General features: G+C 34.1%; 1 protein-coding gene across 3 annotated transcripts in view; it reads right to left on the reverse strand.

Moving 5' to 3' along the window:
- LOC103970435 (uncharacterized) overlaps window positions 1–21325 on the reverse strand; it is a 31483-nt gene that overhangs the window by 3017 nt on the left and 7141 nt on the right. For all 3 annotated transcript variants that reach the window (XR_010492696.1, XR_010492695.1, XM_065134070.1), the window contains exons 9-24: window positions 20239–20398; window positions 17850–17965; window positions 13856–13984; window positions 12907–12978; window positions 12665–12760; window positions 12513–12590; window positions 9978–10103; window positions 9625–9801; window positions 9226–9429; window positions 9023–9136; window positions 8651–8898; window positions 7616–7661; window positions 7280–7528; window positions 6672–6902; window positions 3855–3946; window positions 394–622 (exon numbers count right to left, since the gene is read on the reverse strand). Coding sequence is in view for 1 of the 3 variants with exons in the window: in XM_065134070.1 (XP_064990142.1) it covers window positions 394–622; window positions 3855–3946; window positions 6672–6902; window positions 7280–7528; window positions 7616–7661; window positions 8651–8898; window positions 9023–9136; window positions 9226–9429; window positions 9625–9801; window positions 9978–10103; window positions 12513–12590; window positions 12665–12760; window positions 12907–12978; window positions 13856–13984; window positions 17850–17965; window positions 20239–20398 (2367 nt within the window). In the remaining 2 variants the exon portion in view is untranslated. The remainder of the gene's footprint in view (window positions 1–393; window positions 623–3854; window positions 3947–6671; window positions 6903–7279; window positions 7529–7615; window positions 7662–8650; window positions 8899–9022; window positions 9137–9225; window positions 9430–9624; window positions 9802–9977; window positions 10104–12512; window positions 12591–12664; window positions 12761–12906; window positions 12979–13855; window positions 13985–17849; window positions 17966–20238; window positions 20399–21325) is intronic.

A 21325-nucleotide genomic window follows, 5' to 3' on the forward strand; every position in this document is an offset into this window, starting at 1 on the left:
CACACTAGTCCACCGGCCAGAAGGTACACAAATCAAGACATGAATCCTTGTATACTATAAAGATAATTCCATATCTTGACGACAATAAAGTACAAAATGAGTGAAACACAATGCTGATGCAGTGACATTATACATTTCAGCTGTGCATTCAAACTGAAAAATTTTATTCCTTTTTCTTTGCAATAAAACATGGTTGCAGTAACTTTTTCCCATTTGAATATCAAAATATTTAGTGGTCCATACTATTCCTTTTTTTTAATTAAATTATTAGTGACCAATTTGCTCTCCACCCATGCACCATACGTTGGCATCCATGTCTAAAAGTTTGTGACGTATCCAACATAATATTGGTGAACATTCAAACAGCACGAAAATATCCGAAAAAGCACTTACCATAACAGCAATAGATTCAGGTGAAGCCCGTTCAAGTGTTTTGACTCCAAGGTAGTCCTTTGCTACTATTTTGACCATATATGTAGTGTCAGGCAGAAGACCCCTTAACCGGAAATTCCCCATATTATCAGTTGCTGCTTCCTCGTAATAGCCTTTGCTTTCTGATCGTGCTTCGACATAAACACCTTCCTTTGGTTGACCTGAGAGTAATGATACACTGCCCATAGCACTACAAAGGGAAGCATTTTAGCACAGAATAACACATATTTAATAATGTTATATAGCATATTCACACATTTGAAAGTCAAGATTCAGATAGCATTTAATAATGTTATATGGCATATTCACACATTTCGAAATCAAGATTTGGATAATAGGATTTTTTATGAATGATCTATGACATAATGCCTTATTTAGTCAATTAATATTTAATAGGGTTTACGGCCAATGAGAATGACATGAACGTTTGCAATCTCCACAATCAACATATTAGTTGGACATTCATTAATTGTTTGTGTAGCATGAGTACGATATGAAGGATGCATATTTCTATCTCCATATACATGATGGATTGTACATCTTTGATACAGCACATTATGTTTGTATATTGAACAGGTGCCTATATGGATTACCAGATTGTCAATGTTACCTCAATAGAGCAACACAACCAAAACTGATTACTTCATATACTAGGGAGTTTTTTTTCACTTCAAGATTTCTACCTCATTGTACATACATATCCTTCTCTTATCAACAAAATGCAGCCTGAGTGGTTGTAATATGCACCCACATATGCATATTTGGTCATATGGCCACCCAAAGTCATGCAGCCTCAATATGTTGTGTTATCAAATATGTTTAATCTATTGCACAAAGCAATATGCAAAAGTATGAAATTATGATTACTTATGTGGTGTATATTTCCTATTTATTAGTATTTTTTACAATTATTACTACTATTTTGGGACTATTATTTATGGTCCATAAATATAACATTTATAACTTAAGCCTTTTGTGCATTTCTTATAACATATTACTTACATAAGTTGTAAATGATATCCTATAAAATTTCTGTTTGGTCATACCTGATATTTGCCTAGTAATAATTTAGACTTGATTATGCAGTTTTTTTTATACTTAATTAACATAATTATGCGTATTTTAATTAAATGACATATGCGAGCAAATATGCTTCTGTATGTTGCATATTTACTATGCAGTCTGTTGACCACCTGCATACAGTACTGCTCTTTAATAGCCCTTTGATATTAAGGAATCTAGCTGATATTTTCAAAAGCTAGCTCTGATCTCATACTGTCCGTTCTCATCTTTCATTTGTGTTTTTAAACAAATGACTGGTTCTATAATTAACAATATAACACCTTAAATCTATGTTATCTTAATTTCCTCTAGCTAGCATTTATTACATCATGATCTAAAGTCAAAATGCCATCTTAAAGATGACCTGTAATGCAAAACATGCCTAACCAATGCAAGTCTGTTTGTTGTTATGAAATTTTATTTGGATTCTGCAAGCATGTATCAGGATTCCTAACCTGATCTCAGAATGACGACTGTATTCAAGGTTTGAGTTTTATTTAATCACTTATATTTTGAAATGTATAAGCAAATGATCATATTCTTTTACAGCCAATCCACTAGCTTTTAAGGAACTTTGACCACTTGAACCAAAACCTAATTCAACCCAAACCTAAACTCAACCTCAAGCTTTTCCTCCAGAAAGAAAAAAGAAAAAAAAAATTGAACCCTAATTTTATTTTCAATGCACTTTCTAAAACTTTGAATGCATTTTCCACAAGAAATAATCATGTTCTGGTTATTGAATATCTTCAGAATATATTGCCTTGATACTTGGCTCAATCATCAAATTTTGATGGTGAATAATACCCCTCATAAGCAGAGGGCAAGGGAGGGAGAAAGAAAATAGTGATGTCAAAAGTTGGAACAAAACTTTCTCGCATGAGGCATCTCAAGTTTCTTTCCATGAAACTAACACAAAAAAAAAAAACGAGCTCAACAAGATGCCACACTTATGGTCAAAGATGCAGAATCTCCAGCACTAGTAGGAAATCCTCGACTAACCATAGGCATGTAAGGGAAGGTATTGTATTCCAGTACTGGATACTTGCTGAATGTGCAACGATTACAACAGAAATACTACTGGCTATCAAGGAATACAGCTATGCACTTATGAATATAATAATATCTTGGATACCTTATGCTAGCTTCCTTGGTGTCAATTATAGATAGTTAAGTGATCAGAATAGCGTGTACTGTAGAATGATCAAAATGTACTTAATAAGATTGTAATTATTAACAGGCAGGTTTACTTCTTAAACACCATTAAAGGCTCCAAAGAGGGTCGACATAACAAGTGTAACCCTGCAACCAATGTTTCCATGACTGGAGAAAACCCATCATCCAAAGCACAGAGCAAAGTTACCATCCTAATGCTTGCTTTCAAATATTCCTATAGATCTTAAATATATGAACCAAGTATTCCATGATCATGCATCAAATGTTCTCAACCCACATCACCAGGATTTCCTCCTCACAAACTTATATAATTCTCAATAGTCAATACAAAATATATTGATGAACAAGGGAAAATGGGACTTGTTTTACAGGTATCAAGAGGGGAGAGCCCCTTCATCCCTAGAGTCAGAGGTCTCAGAAAATGTAGCAAAACTAGGCAAACTATTTTTTTCATGCCAATAACACTTTTAACAAGTACCAAAACCAAGGTAAGCAATACCGAATAATACCGCTCGGTACAGGCAGTACGTACTGGTCCGACGGTAAACCGGTACGCGGACCACCCGTTACCGGGTGAAAAGAATAATATTATTAAAATAATATATATATAATTTAAATAAACGAGGCGACACGACTCGATGACGTCGCGTCGCCTCAACGACGTCGCCCCGCGTGGGGAAGGAAAAGGCGACGTCGACTTTTAAATAAATAATATATACATATATAATCTTTATATAAAATATATATATATTTATATATTATTTAAATAAACGAGGCGACACGACGACGTCGTAAACTGAGGCGATTTTATATATATATATATATAATTTAAATAAACAAGGTGATGCGACATCGGCTTTTAAATAAATAAAAAATATATTTATAAATATATATATAATCTTTTTTATATATATATAATATATATACCGAACGGTATGCCGCTCGGTGTACCGAGCGTTATACCGTTCCGTACCATCCGATACGGTACGAAATTTCAGACCTTGACCAAAACTATATTATGAACAAGTGCATGGTAAAAATGTGAAATAAACTTGCCTAGAAATCAATGATTTCTTTTATAATACATTGGCACAGATTACATCATCAATGAAACCAAATTACAAGAGAAATATAAGGTTTGTGAAAAGGATGAGATACCAGATGCAAAAATGAAATCGACGAACCTGTAAGCAACACGTGTTGCAAGAAATTTAACCACTTTAGACTCTCCAGATTCTAGTTCAATTGCCACAGCTGCAGGAGAGAAGGAATATTCCTGCCAAAGCAATAAATCAGAAGGAAATTATATTGCTGTTTCTTTACGGAAAAAACAAGATAAAATAGCAAACTAATTCAAAAGATATACAACATAGCAAGCAAGGTCCGCCATACTGTACCGTACCAGAGTTTCGACCCGGGCTCGGTACGGTACGGTACCGGTGTACCGATAATTGTATATTATTTTTGTATACTGTAGCAGTGCTACAGTGTAATACTGTAGCACTGTAGCGGTACCGGGTGGTCCACGTACCGAATACCTGTCGGACCGGTACATACCACCCGGTACGGGCGGTACGGGCGGTACGCTTCGGTATGACAGACACTGATAGCAAGTCCAAATGGCCGCTCAAGAACTTGCCACATTTAATTTAGTGGCATACAAAACCTTGACATCTGAACACTAAAGTTTGTGGCACGTAATTAACAAAACAAATATATATTAAGAGGACAACTAGGAGATCAATTATCAAAATGCATTTGTACATATTACTCAGTAACAGTTGCTTAACAAGCATGTGGTGCTCCTAGCGTGAGAAATTTCTTTTTTGGATTTTAGACAACGAAGAACAATGAAACTTTGATTTAAACAACTCACCAAATGTTTTATGAGAATGCATAGGTAAAATCGGGGTTCTCAATTTCAATGTGTACCATCCAGTACGGGAGATACGTATTGGTCCGAGAGAATATCGGTATGTGAACCATCCTCTACCAAGCGATACTAGTATTTTGACCGGTACTGAGGCGTACCGACTGATATCGCCCCGGATTTCAATCATTACTGAGGCATATTGGTCAGTACACCCTAGCGTGGTAGGTGAAGATATTTTTAAAATTTTAGGGTGTGTTGTCGTACGCCCTAGCATACCGACGGTATATACCATACCGAGCAAAGCTCGGCATGCCAGTACAAACCAGTATTCAAATCCCTATGTAAAATTGCTGCAAATGAGAATGCATAGGTAAAATTGAGATAAAGTGTTTCCCATAATCAGGTGCAAAAGCAAATAAATCACCAAAAAACCAAGCAGATCAATGGCCCAAATGATAAGGAACCAAACCTTAGAAATCATTACAAGAGAAAAACCAACCTAGAATTCGGCAACTTATCCTATCTTCTAATTAATTTAAAGGTACAAATTCTAAATTAAGAGGCAAATAAAGAAAATCTAGTCAAGAAAAAAATGCTCCTTGCTTGAAAGTGAAAAATCACTTTGAGATGATGGATAGAGAAGGAAAATCTTACCATAAAATCAAACATATATGTCATGGAGATTCTTCCAATAGGAGTATAGTAATGATGGCCACCAATATATCAACAACAGTAGACCCAAAGATAGCTAGTCAAGCTACATTAGTTTTCAACTCTACCTAAGTTACGAGTAATTCATCCATATGCTTGGTTTTCCTTTTTAGGAGCAAACCATGCATAAATACCTCTAAAGTTCCAAATATCATGGATGTTCATAAAGACCTTATGAACAGATTCATTTGAATATAGTATCTATGCATAGTCTCTTTTTATCTAGAGCCAAAAGATGAGGTAGAATCACTATCATAACCTCATGTTGGTTTTTTTTTAATTTCCCCTAATTATGATCTTCCTTGCTAAAAGGATGAAATGAGCCATGATAGCGAGATGGATTTACCCTCAGCAAGATATTGAATCCAATGTAGTAAGGAAGTTTTTAATAGGGAACAGAATTAGAATTCTTATCCATAACAAACAGATTTAACTGTCTTAAGCCAGAAGTTAGCTGGAAGAGCATTCATCAAGTTTTTAAACTTCAGAAGGGCACTATTGTATTCACAACTTTGAGCAGGATTCAACTATCTAGTTTATATGAAATCATACGTGAAGGGAAGGGAAAGTATGACATATTCCCTTCTCAAACTGTTATCTGTAAGGACAAATTTAACTTCTCCCATGATCTTTTACTTATGTAAAACTTGACTAAGTTGATTGACAATTTGTTGGAACACTGAAAAGAGGTCTTTCCTTTTTGTAAGAAAAAAAATAATTGGACAAAAGATGAGCTAAACTCTAAAGTCTAAAGTACATTATATGGTTCAATGAACGGTCTCATGCCTTGGGATTTTGCTGAAATGCAAATTTAGGATTATTAAATTAATGGAGCTATGCAACTAAGTTCTGCCAGTGGACTTATTGTTCTCAAGTCCATTTTAGTGTACAACATGACACTCATCAAAATGAAAATAGTTTTGTTATAAAATGAATGATTAGGTGGTAACTTACAATATGGCCGATAAGGAAATTACAATATTCTGTCAATAGAGCAAAATGGATATACATAATACAATATTCATTGTTTTCTGACTTTCTCTAATGTGAATGTCCTTCATAACTCTGAACTATCTGAGATAATTATCAGAACTCTCAAATAAGAAAAAATTAAATAATCAATACATGGAACTTCTGAGTTATGACCCTTGAGTAACAGATGTATTCTAATTCCAAACTACTTATCTCTTCATATGAAAACAAAAAATTATTTGGAAAACCAATCATGAAACACCTATTAATAGAATAAAAAACATTAAATAAAATATGCATGGAGCTTCTGACCATTAAGTAAACTGATGTATTTTAATTCCAAGCTAATTATCTATTCATATGAAAACCAATATATATCTGGAAAACCAATCAGAAGACACCATTAAGAAAAAAAACAAACATTATGTTTGCAAACTTAAAACACCTTTAGCAATGGGCGGAGATAGAAACTTCCAGGAAATAAATCGACAAAGGTGAATGTTCCACCAGCACTGCTGATCGAGTTGTTCCTGTAACCATCTTCACCACTCAATGATAATAAAACAGAAGGGAATAGTTCTCCATTCTCCTTTTCGTCATGTATGTGCACTACAATCTGACTAAGCTGTTCACACGTAAAAGAACTAGGTCCAACTTGTTTAAGATGATAACCTGGCTGTAGAAGCATAAAAAGAATATGAGAAGATAATAGTAAAGAGAATCACAGAGATTCTTCTACGTGGAAACTACAAAAGCAGTTCATTAACAATGAATATCCAAGTAACATGAATCTGGAACAAGTTTAGAAACTTAAATCTCACTAGAATATTTCAACAAATATATGTGAAAAATATGCTAAACACATTTACATAAAATATTTCATGGAATAAAAAGTGACAAGATTTTGAGACGCAGCATACTCAGAGTTCTCTTTTGGATTTAGTACCTTCCAAGATGCTTTAAAGAATCAGGCACTCTATTACTGGTACCCACCAGAAATTAAAAAAACAGATCTTAAGGACCAATTGCAAGATAAAAAAACCTAATGCTAACCTTTGAAGCTTCAACTTTGTAACTTATATCATCATACAAGGGCCCAGCAGTAAAAGAACCATATATTCCAGTCTCAGTTTCAAAAGCTAAATCCCCTTTCTGCAAAGAGACATAACTGCTGCTCCCCATGGCAGTGATTCTTATATTAACACCATCTAGAGCAGGAGATACTGATCCTTCGATATACAACCCAACTCGACCACTAATCGGAGGAATAGAAGCTTGACATCCATCAACAGAAACTGATACCTGCCCGTTTAGATCGGTAAACATATATCAAAGCATAAGTTCATGAATTTAAATCTGATGCGAATTAGGAAAATATGTATTACTTACCTGCCTCTGCCTTGGATAAAAAAGTATCTTCTTCTCCTGTCCAGTACTGCAAAATGCAAATGTATTTAAAGATTAAGGTATAAGTAAAAAAATGGTCAGGTAATCATAGAAAGAACTTAGTTCTGATCATCATAAGTGTAGGCATAATAGGAAAGGCTGAATATCAGAAAAATTAAATAGCAGACAATTTTATAACATAAAATTGTCTGTTATTTGACTATCAAATAGATGCAGAACATTTTGCTAGCAAAAACTTAACAGATATTTGAATTTGTTAAAAATGTTAGTCCTTGTATCATCATTCTAAAAAAAAAGAAATTCTTAGATATACAAAATTTAGGTCCTGATTCATTGGATTGGAATTCCAAGTAATATATAGTTCATATAACATGCATATACATATATGAATATTAGTATATGGTTGAGAGAATTAGTACTGCAAATTATGAGGCAAATATTTTATGTATAAAGCTGGTATTCACTACCTAACATCATCAGTGGATATTCACATGAGATCAAGAACATGGATGAACCATATATTAGAACATGCACATCTAGCTAAATGACAAAAGACGGATGCAATAACATGCATCATTGGTCAGCCATGTTGTTCATATTCTATTGTCTCAAGAAAAAGAAGGTTGATGGTCTAACTACTGATCTGATTAGAGAAACAAGGTCAGTTGCTAGTTATCTGAGAGTAGTGATAGTAATTGGAAAGATAAAGGTAAATTGCTATGTGCGAAACCATTGTTGTGCAAACCAAATTCACATAAACATAATAGATCCACTTGGTCTCATATCAGATAATTGCTCTACAGAGTATAGATTGACTCCATAAGTGTATGATGATAAAAAGCCATCATCCTTGATACAATTCTGTCGTAGCATGATAATCTTTTAACATCTTTTCCAAGGACTGCCAGTGCCAGCCTAATGTGTTATCATGAATACTCCAACTGATCAAAATAGTCTACAAGTTCAAGCTGGACTTCATAGCAATCCATAATAACCAAATCAGAATCATATAATTACCTGGTATCTCGAGGAGAAAAGATAAGATCCTCTCCAAGGTCAGACCAGATGGAATATTCATACACAGCAATGTTCCTTTGGCCGCTCTTATCAGACGAAAATCTAGTAGAGACAGTATCAGAAGTTCCATCTCTATCAAATACATCCAGAACAATGTGCTCAGATAAGTCAACCGCATCTCGGACCAAGTCAGAATCGATGTGAATTTCTCCTTTAAGAAGGTACTTCTTTCCAGTAAGATATATGGGCTATTAAAGAGAGAAGGTTAATCATTTAACAAAAAGAATAAATGTTCATAATATGAAATGTAGAGCATCCAAATATGAATTCCCCACAATCAATTAAATCAACAAAAATATGGGGCCACCTCACCGTTGGATCCAAAGAGTTAAATTTCAACGATGAGCTCCCAAATGAAATGCATGAATTGACAAAATGCAGCTCATGCTCGCCAGGAGTCTCAATGCAAATCTTTTGTGGCCCTTTCTGCATTCAACATTGCAAATCTTAGAAGCCTGATTATACTAAACCCTTGTTATTTGAGTATTTCTGTTATGGCAACTCATACAAGATACCTTAATTGTAATATCAAGACGAGATGAATCAGGTAGGAGTATGTAGGCATCAGTATCATGTGAGGATATTAAGTTAATCCAATAACCTCTTTGGACAAAGACAATTCCTGTCATGTCTTGGGTACCCACATCTAGATCAATAAAATTCTCATTCCAACACCATGTATCCTCCTCAGGCATTGCCAAGGAAGAGATATGCTTCACCTGTACAAATGTCAAAGCATCAATTGTGGATAACAGCGACTAGAAGCCTGAAAAGATACACTATGATGATTGCTGATTAATTATATACAACCTGTTTGTGTTCGTTAATAAAGATAAATTAGGTGTCATACAGATCAGTTAAAGTTCATTATCTTATGTCACAGCAAATATAAGTATAGCTCAAGAATTACACACCTCAAGTCGGTACTTTCCAGGAAAAACTTTCATAAAAGTGAATTCACAACTCTCATGTGTCAAAGCAATGGTTTTTCTTTCCTGCACACTTTCACCAATTACCCTAACAAGTGATACAGATAGATTAGGGCTGCATTTCTCCTTGCAAAATACATTTCCATGAACATTGACCTGTGTCTGAATATCAGAGGACAATGACGCTTTCAGAAACCCACTTATTCACAAGTTAATCTTTTGAAATAAAATGAACACTTACACATAATTTCTTTAATAAATCAAGGTGAAGTTTCACATATAATGAATGTAAGTTTAAGAATATAATCTGTGCATCAAGATAAAAGAAGATTTCATACCTGAAAAAATTCTACATTAAGTAAAGGACTGTTGACCTTTACATCAACATATGATGGTGAAAACAAGAGGCCTGAATTCTCAGAATCTACAGCCAGGGCAGATAATCGATATTCACCTGGTGGAACCTACAAGTGAAATTATTTAACTATAACTAAGAAAACATTTTTTAAATGAATAACAAAGCATCGGCAGAACATTCCACCTAAAGACTAATGAAAAATGAGTGATTTTAACTGGAAAATGAATATGCATAAATTAAAAATTTTGCATACACTAATAAATGTTTAAATTAGCCAAAATCTAAAAGCCAAAGCCAGTCATTAGAAAAAAGGTCTCACATAAAACTGATTCAGAACTCTGATGAAACTATAGTGATGATGCAAAGAAGTCTATGTAAGGTCTCGCATAAAACTGAATCAGAACTCTGATGAAACTATAGTGATGATGCAAAGAAGTCTACGTATATACCAAGCACTTTTTTAAAGAAAGATGCACATGCATAATGGTTCAAATAAATCCATAAAATTGAAAAAGAGGAAGGATTAAATTATGGTTTCCTTAATTTCTTCTCTTCAAAAATAAGTTAACCCAACTAGTGATTGTCATTTCAACAGCTGCAGAAAACAAGTGAAAAAATATATTAACTTCTCTGTTCAAACTTCAAATAAACATGTACCATGAACAATTTCAATATTCCATAAAACTAATCAATATATAGAATGATCAACTAAATTATCATCACCCAGACCTTTTTCCTACAATGTGTGAACAGTTGTACGCTACAATTTCTGTCAAAACAATTATTAGAGCTCATCAAATGAATTCCATGCTAATTATCAACCAGAAAATCATGTATGGTGTGATTTTGTGCTTTGTTATGCCAAACATCCAAATTTCATGTGCCAAGTGGCTTATATGAGATGAGTTTGACTTGTGCAAGCGCATAACAAACACTTGCATACCATTTGTTATACACAGATATACATCATTACCCCAGAATAAATGATGCTTATGCCACCATAGTATGCACCTCTGCTTAATGCTAGTAATTATATTTCACACAGATGTCTAATGACAAACCCACTAAATTTAGTGCTAATTCCTCACTAAACCAACTTTTGTCAAAAATTATACTCATATGACAAAGGAACAAGCCCAAGATCTTAGATATGAAATGCTAAAAGAGTGGATGAATGAAATGTTTTAGACAGAAGCAATAAGCATTTCAAGATATTTTGAGATGACATAAGACCCAAACTACAAACAATTGTTTTCAGTTAGTAAATTTGCTTTCTTTTCCCTTATTGCAATTGGGAATGATAAGGAAAAGGATTTTCAAGATAAGAACCCCAGCCTAAGAAACAATCTCTATAATGTCAAAAAATCCAAATAATATATATCATGTCAATCTCCGTTCTTCGACTTCAAGAAAGATTATCTACATCGAAAACAATAGAGCAATCAATGTTTTAAAGTGCATGAATGGCAGTAACCAAAGGAGTAGCTCATGTTGTTTAAAGTCTTCAGACTGCTGTAAATGTAAATGCCACAAAGTTTTTTCATAAAAATGAATTGACATGTATAGTCTATTCTACATTAATGTTTTTATAACGTGAGAGTTCTGGGGCAGGACATGAATAGCACACAGCAGTGACCGGTGAGTACAATAAAAGAGCTCCACCTGACACCCAACCTAAATCACCAAGCTGTTTAAAGAAGGCAAGGTATTGTATCTGTGTTAGGGAAGGCCAGACAAGATAAACGAACATACAACCATTCCATTGTACCTAGAGCATAGATGGGCTCCATAAATGCACAGAAGTAATGTGCATGAGTATACACATGTACATGCCATTTTATATGCAAAAAAATAAATATCTGTCTATGTACCCAAAGATTCTGTGAGTTCATACTTTTTTCTAGAGGATTTAGGTGCCGTCATATTAAAGTTGTGTACCATAAACTAGTACGACTGGAAAAGTAATATGTTCATAATATTTGAAATGTAAAAAAAAGTATTGGTCATGGAATGTATTGGTGGCATATAAGGATTATATTAGATAGTTTGTTATTTTGGGTTGTGGTACATATTTAATATCAGACTCACAATTGATACATTAAATGAATTAGTTATTTCTGCCAAGTAATAGACAGTGAATTTGACTGGATAAATAACAATTATAATAGAAGATCTTGAATCTATGGGCTCATTTTAATTACTACAAAGTAATTTTTTTAAGCTTTGCTTGAAGAATTATAGACAGGGTGTGCTGCATTTCTCTCTCGGTTTATATCAATAAACTATATAATAAATGATAACATTGGATCCACAATTTTGTTGTTCTGAATCTGGATTGAATATCACAATGATTCGGATCACACAAGTATGAAGAACAGTGAACAGGAACCCAAGATGACAGACCCATTAAATATAATTCATAATCAAGTAAAATGACACTAGAAGAGTTAGTACAGAGAACTGTTCAGGGACACACCGATAATTTGCTATATCCAAGTGATATTTTCACACATACCTCAAAACAAAAACTTCCATTTTCATCTATTAGTTTCCGTTGTGGCTTGACATTCTCTGGCCCATGTGATAGTGTCACCTATATAAAAGAGACAAACTATGAAGCAGTATGGTAATCTAAAAAGTGAGAAATGATTTTTAGATATGACCTACCATTGCCTTCGAATCTGGAGAAATTGTTCGAACAACTCCACAGATATCATAGTAATATGCTTTTATGTCCTCAATCTTAGCCATATTTGGCAAAACCTAGTACCAATAGTAAGATGTCACATGGTTGTTATCAATAATTTAGCAGCAGAAGGCATAGCAAAGGCATAAGCATGCTTATAAGCATCATCATCTCAAAAGAAATCTGAAACAGTATTGCCATGAAAATGCTGAAAATATCTTACCAAATAATTCTCGAGTCTATTAAATTTATAATGGTCCTTCAGCACAGCGATCGAGTAATGTTTAGACGTAACCTGGAAAAGGCATGGCACTCCAGTTGCAATAAACATGAGACATAAAGGATTTGCCAAGTAAAAATACCTAGTTGTCAAGTAAAAAATACATTTCGAAGTTATAAACCCATTGTCCTCAAATCTGTTGTAACCAGAATTTGTAACATATTTTACACCATAAATAGTCACGTAATGTTTCTTTTGGATCAGTAAGATTCCTCAAATACAGCCATCACAAGGGACTTTCATGCACTTTGTGAGGTACCCTGATCCAAAAGAACAATACAAGGGGAAAAACTGATGCTTCAATAAGTACAAGAGAAACATTGACATCACTGCTGCATGGACATCAATGTGAGGATCATAATGCACCACAAAGAATCCACACAAAAGATATACATAACATGCGGACCCAAACAAAAGAAAAAAATAATATCCAGACTGGAAATCACTTTAATTCAGTGTTACAGTCTTACAGAAAATAAACATAAAAAAATAGCACTCTTATGCAAAATTAGATTACAATAAATGACAGATATCTTTCTAAAGCTTTATATGACCTTACACGATAACATAGCCTAAAAAACAATCTCTGCATGAGTCGATGTTTGACATCCTGAACTACTACATATCATAAAACACGCATAGACAGACAAAGGAGGTGGGTCGATAGCAAAGATCACAACCATGACATTTTAAAATGGTTACAAGACACACCTGAACACCAACCAAGTTTGGAAAATGTTGGCAAGTGGGTATTAATAATGTTACAGACTAAGAAGATTGGATCATAACTTCATAAGAACCCTTCTGTATTAACATATGAACTGAGTGTAAAATACTAGAATGACCAATTGGATCATTTAAATAATAAACAAAGAGGAAGTATTTACAACACCTGATCAAGCTTGTAATATCCCTGAGCATCAGTAATTGTCTTCAGCTGGCCATCTACCAAAATTTTAGCACTATCTACTCCAGCACCAAAGTCATCGATCACACGACCACCAATAGAAAACCCAGTAACCTAGTCATGAAAATAGCAAATAATATCAATTCTACAAGCAATGTTGAAGCAAACATCTGAGAGTGTTGAACAAATGGAAAAGGTAATAATTCTATCAAGAGAGCTGTTAAAGAGGAGGCAACTAATCGCTAGAATATAATTTATAAGTATATAGAATTACATAAGCACAAGTGCAGAAATATGATCATGAGAAGAAAAAAAAAAGTACTTGTGACACATTACTATTCAAAGACGTTTATAAAGGCAGCAAGTGGTGGCTAACATTCCAAAAGTTCCATATAATCAATTCAGATCCTTAAGACAAAAGTACTGAATAATTGCACTTGTTGTCTTATATTAATTGCAAGTCATGGAGATCAAAGCTAAACTTGCAACAATAAATTATCAACTGTAAACTGGAGATACACCAAGCTAGTAAACCTAAAGCCTCAAAGGAGAATCTGATAGATTGTGATTTTATCTGCCTCCTGCTCTTCCAAACAAAGTGAACTGCTGCCATGACCATATGTGACATTATCATACACTACCAGCACTGGTTGAAAAAAACATAAAGTAGAATATTTTGTATATTCATAAATCCATCCTTAATCCAAAACAAAATAAGCATATACTCCCACTATCCATCAGATCACAAATAAAGGCCAGCAGCTATCTGCCAGACTATCAATATTTCAAATCTTATGATTGTAAGCAATCTCCAATTTCACCTATAGAGGTAAACAAATATCCATCAAATGAGCGTGCAAGTCCATTAGAAGAACATTTGGATAATTTGAAGACACAGAAGCCTAAACTTTCAAACTGTAAAACAAACTTGTCACAGATTTTTCTGAAATAAAATAACCAATCTTTAAATTATCATAGATTTTCAATTTATTTTAATTTGGGTAGCATTGATCATAGTCAACATGGAAGAATTTGAAGGGCCTTGAAACTTGAAAGATCATTGCTCAACAACATGATAAAATGGTTCTCCCTGTCTGAAAGTTTGTTTTTTTATGAAATATCTATATTATTTTGATGAGTTCAAGGCATTATCTTCTGTTCTCCTGAGTCCTGATTCTTAAAACCTTTTCCTTCCCTCTGACTTATTTATGCTATGTACTTATTTCACTTTCCAAATAAAATAAGTTGGTGAACTTCCTGAGTTTCCAAATAAAATAATCAAGCCTGTTGCTTTAGACGTTTCAACTTTCAAGTTTCAACCATAACAAATATCTTACATGTTAAAATTGGACTTGACCAATGCGATAGATGAGTTATTTTTGCATTAAAATTCAATTTCTGTATCTCATAGCTACATAAAAATAACCAGATATACAACACTGTATAATTAACATAACTGATAGAAAACCAGCCGAACAATCGAGATTCATTCCTCTGTTGGAGAGCATGCATTTAACACAATGAGCTGCTGTGCAAAGGCATGCACTTGCCAGGCAGTGCCTGTAATGCTATGATTGTGCCAGCTACGTGCCAACAACATAAATATTGGCATGATCAAAGATGCCAGCCAGTACAAGATGTCATGATCAGCATGTATTATACTTGTTTGATCCCAGCAGTACACTTAAAAAATAAGGATCTATGACACGACAAGCACAGCTTCAAGATCAAGCTGGATGCATGTTACAAATCCATCGAGGTCCTCAGACATTTTCTTGATGAATTAGAGAGTTCTGTTCAGACTCCACAGTGTATCTTCAGCTGTGGAACAATCCAAAAGTAAGTGTTATCTTCTACATGCCTATATTATTGACTTAAACAACGTCATTTGTCATGTACAGTAATACTTGCATGTGGTTCCCATGAGGCATAAGCCACAAAGCAAACCAACCAAGCTAAATCACTGTCTTTATTTTCCCAAAAAAAGAAATAAAATTACTTTAAAAGCCTCTTACAGACCATCAGATGCCCCTCAGAACACAAAATATACATAAGATCTTACGGCCAATCCTGCCTCCAGATATAAGAACTCAGATCTTTGAGCAAATTGAGAAACCCAAATAGCACTACAATTACCCCCATGAAAAACATGAGAATTTACACTCAACAAAACTATTCAGTTAATAGAGGGTATTCCTAATGCAGTTCATCAGAAACCAGTGTGGAGGTTCGGCCTTGTTCAAACACTGGAGGTTCGGCCTTGTTCAAAATTTTCACAAGAAGCTCAGCTCTGCAGTATAATCCACAGAGATAACCAGAAAATTAACACTAAATAATGAGTAGACAAGTATTCCAGCCTGGAGTTTACAAATTAATTATGCACTGTGACTTATTTCCATATATTGATCGAGCCAATAATGAACTTAATGGTAAATACAACACAAGGTCTCACGCATATGACAAGAAAAAACTTGATGTGAACATCAGCCTGTACCTAGCAAGGTGGAATGGCAGGTGGAATTGGATGATAATACCAGCTACATTTCCCTTGTAAAAAAACCTTCCTAAAAGCAAGGTATACAATTTCGAATAATACCACCCGTACCGGTCCGTCAGTTGACCAGTACACGGACCGTTCGTTACCGGACGGTATATATATATATATATATATTTATTTATTTATTTATTTATTTTAAGCGACGTCGCCTCGCCGACGTTGCCCCATGTGGAAGAAAGATATATATATATATATATATATATATATATATATATATATATATATATATAAAGGCAACGACGCCCCGAGGCGACATCGCGTCACCTTTTATAAAAATATTTTATATATTAAAAAATTATATATATATATATATATATATCGAGCAGTATACCGAACGGTATGCCGCTCGGCATATAGTTTCATACTGTACCGAGAGAATGTCGAACAATACGATATTTCAAACCTTGCCTAAAAGTATGTGTTATTAAACTGCAACTCTTGCAAGTTACAGAATCCTAGTTATTTCTCGTGATCATAATAAGGTGATTTTATAACTTTGCCAAACACAATGTAACATTTCAGTTAAATACAATTGATTTCACTTCAACGGAGACAATTTGTTGCATAGCAACATGGGATTAGTCAGATTTAAATCAAGGTACCATGAAGGGAAGATGAACGCAAAATGATATAGAGATAGAAACAGTTGGGACTTAGGATGATGTCAACAAAGAAAATGAACTTTGATGGAGCTCAATAAGGGGAAGGGTCCATGACCCAAAATAATTGGAGACTTAGGCTCCATTTCTTCTGGTATGAAGTTTATTCTCAACTTCCAAGCATGTGTCATCATCTTGTCTTCAATGACAAAGCATCTCTATTTATAGAGGTTAAGGGTTTGATGTTATCTTGCGCAAGCTGAAAATTTTCATACTACTATAGCAGATGGAACATTATCTTTTTATGGGCTTATATTGGTTTGAATGAGTGTACCCTAGTTAGGTCAAGGATGGACTTGGGCGGCATCATCTATGGTGCAGAGCCTCATGCACCTTCTTAGAATTTGAAAGAAAAGAAATCCAATCATGTCACTGGCTTTCTACTGTATGTATTTTTTTAAATTAATAAGGCTTACCAAGGAATTTGAAAGAAAAGAAATCCAATCCTAGTTATTTCTATGCTAGTATGTATTGAGTTACAAAAAAGCTTGAAAAAAACTGAATTTAAAAGAAAAAGGTAACACCTTATACCAAGTTCCCTGAGCCACAACCCGGTAAGCTGTATTGGATCATACTACTATTGCAAACCTTGAAACTTACAATTAGAAAGAAATTAAAAAAGAATATGGCCAAGATTATTGGTGCACAGAGATGTTAAAAGTTTACAAGAACCTTACAGGATTTTTGGAATTCTTGGATATAATAATAAAAATAATAATGGTTCTTTACAATGAATCTAAATATAAAATAAAACTTTTCATACCTGAAATTTTTGGGGCAGCTGTTTATGATAATGCTCAATAGACACAATCGCTGAAGAGGGTGAGACGTCAAAAATTGTATTCTCTCCTTTATAGTAAGGCAAAAGTTCATAAACCCCTATATAGTGAAAAGGAAAAAAAGAAGATAAGATTTAAATAAATATGATTTCATATAAGGAACAAAAAACAGTGGCATGCCCATATTGATAGGATAGAAACAATTACAAAATAAAAGCATTACTGCTTCTAGTTAAGTAGTTATCAACAAAACAAGACATATTTATTTGATTAGAGACTTGTCTAATGTTTGTCAGGTTATATACAATAGTTTCAGCGTCCAGAAATTCATTATGAATAAAGTACATAACCCTTTTAACTTTGTAAAAATGGCAGTGAAGTTCTAAAGAAGCATTAGAATTGCCAAGTCAATAAAAAAACTTCTAATACATGTCACAGCAAACAGAACATGCAACAACTCAAAGGCACATCAGTATATCCATAGTAGGTATAGGCTATAGCTTCAGTACACTATCAAAGATTTACAAAGAAACCAATGTACAAAATTCTGTTGATAGATAGACCTATGGATAAGCCCTTCTTTCATTCTCATATCTAACTTAAGATGGAAAGTAGGAATTAAGTGTTGAATTATATAAGATCCAGCAAGAAGTAGAGCTGGCAAGTTTTGTTTTGGCTTCAAACAGATACTTTCAGCAATACCAAGCTGGTCTAGTCAATTCTGACAGGTTGATGAGATAATCTACATAAAACTTGATTTAGACAATAATGATGTTCCATGTTTTGGGTTATAGCAGATATTTAAAGAAAGATCCAACAGTTTAAAAGTAAAAGAATAACGGCCCTATTGTTCCGATGGAGAAGAACCAATAATTAGCTTTTTCAGGAAATTTCCAAATGAACAATTTCAATGATATCTTTCAATTTCTTAGTTTACTATGTTCAACTCTATGTACTCCTCCATCCGAAGAGTACATTGAATGTACAGAAATAGCTATAACAGAATTTCTGTTATTCGAGCATGAGCTTGTTTAGCTTATAAAAGAAAATGGATCATTATTTCTAGATTCCATTGATATCAAACTCTACAAACTGATCTAAGCTAACACCGAGACACCTCAACCTCAAGCCTTATTACTGATACTCATGCAAATTGCAAAGAGAAACACATCACCTGGTTTGGAACTTTAGCTTTTGCTTTGACTAACAATGAACATAATGAGGGAATAAATGGATTCTCACTAGGTAACTGAATAACTTTAAACCATGATCACCATTTTGATATCCAATTTCTCTAACAAGTAATAACATTACCTCTTGCTCTATTCTATAATCTCATAAGTACCAGTAATGTTTTTGTTGAGGTTTTGACTCTTCTATTATTATTAAGATTTTTTTTGATATTTTGTTGTCAGAACTTAAGCCCAGGATGCAGATAATTTGTCTAAAACAGCATATTATCCAAAAAGCCTAGAAATTAGCACTCATTTAATTCTCTAAATATATTAGTTCAAAAGTCATAATTTATCCCATCCAAACTTGAGGTGAATATCTAGAAAATGAAATTAACATTAATCCCATCCAACATCACCCAAATCTATGACTCTTACCCATCCAACGTCACTAAAATCTATTAAAACTTTAAAATGGAACAGTTGATGGGGACGAGTTTTGGAATTTGAAGCAGCATTCGCAATTTTGCCTATACTCAAAGAGTATATTGTCCAAAAGCCACCGTACCAAACTGGTTTTGAGTCCCAAAAACATAAGTCTAGGATCAGATCTGAGGTGGAAAATTGTCCCAAACTAGCAAAATCATAGACCGGATTCAGTCCAGTTCATTCATGTAGTAAACACAGATCTCAAGGATCAAATCAATCAATGGAAATAAAATAAAGTCCGATCAAAAAATTGCATTTTGGCACTTGACACCTTGTGCAATCTTGACAAAATCGGAGAAAAAGAGGGAAAACTGAAGAAATAGAAGGGTATGGAAGAGGCGAAAGAAGTTTTTGAGGCAACTCTACATGGTTTTTGTCTCTTTTATATTTGTTTGTAGTCTTTCATCTTTTGGATGTTTTAGTAGCACCCAATGTCAGCTTGTCTGACTTCCACATTGCATCAATGGTTATCATGAGTCATGACAACCGAAGAAAAAAAAAAGTGTCGAGGGCACTTGAATACATGATTTCAAATGCAACAGTCAGCACTTGTCTCTATAAAATATCTTACTAATCAATCACATGTTAACATGCAAACATATGACTGCACTCAATATTCAGAAAAATACTAAAAATGTTATATAGCAGGTACAAGCCACTTAACCAAACAAACAGAAGAAAATAATATCCACCTAGCAATGAAGAAAGTTACCACAAGGTAAAGATTTAAACAGAAATCTCCCTTCTTCATCAGACACAGCATGGCAAAGAGCACTCTTATGCCTAGGTCCATTCCCAGCGCCTTCCGGACAATGCACCTCTAAGACATCATCTGAATATAAATACATGTGAACACCCACAATTGGATTTCCCTGCAAACACAAATAAACACATTGAGATAATTAAGCTTGAATAGTTATGATGTCAGAGCCACAATCACTATGTTAATACATAAAGCTACTTCATCTTCAACAATATAATCACTATGTTAATACATAAAACTACTTCATCTTCAACAATATGAATTGCTGCAATAATCCAGGAGTTTCCATTCCCAAGAACCAAGAATCTTTTTGCTAGACAATAATAGCATTTGTAGGCTAATTTTTTGTATATGTTTCAACAACAGGCATCCTAGCTGACATGGACTAAGTTTCAACTTCAAATTATGGTTTTTCTTTGTCATTTGTTCTTCCTTCAGTGCAATAGACATACTAGAAGTGATTTTCCACTTGTATGTCAGGAAAACTTTGGGGAACTTTATTTGTGCCCCCACTCTAATTTTACTCTGACTTTCACCTTATTTCCACCACCTACCAAACACTTGAATAACTGTAAATCCTTGTCTTAAACTGAAACCATTGACATGTACACCACAATTTCCCAAAAACGGACAAATTAGTCTCATGTATGCATGGCAGGTTAACCTCAAACTATTGAGGTACACCCAGTACACCAATGTACAAACATCCATTAGAAGCGGAAGTTAAGATACTCATTAAGAGTACTTTTAGGTGAACAAAGGGTTCTTATTATAAACTGAATGAACAAAAGATCAGGAATCAATATCTCAGGGACTCAATATGCTATTGCTATCTATTTTGTACATTTTCCTTTTATTGGATAATTTCCTAAGATTCATCTTAAGTATGTACGAGTATCCGGTTGCAGCTCGTTAGCCTTGTTCGGCTAACCTGTATAAGTGGAATTCCTAGTTGACAAACTTCTCACTAGGTAGTCTCTTTTATGATCAATAGCTCCTAGATTATTCCACTATTAAGCATCAGTTGCAGTACATA

The sequence above is a fragment of the Musa acuminata genome, chromosome BXJ2-11, assembly GCF_036884655.1.
Source record: "Musa acuminata AAA Group cultivar baxijiao chromosome BXJ2-11, Cavendish_Baxijiao_AAA, whole genome shotgun sequence".
NCBI lineage: Eukaryota > Viridiplantae > Streptophyta > Magnoliopsida > Zingiberales > Musaceae > Musa > Musa acuminata.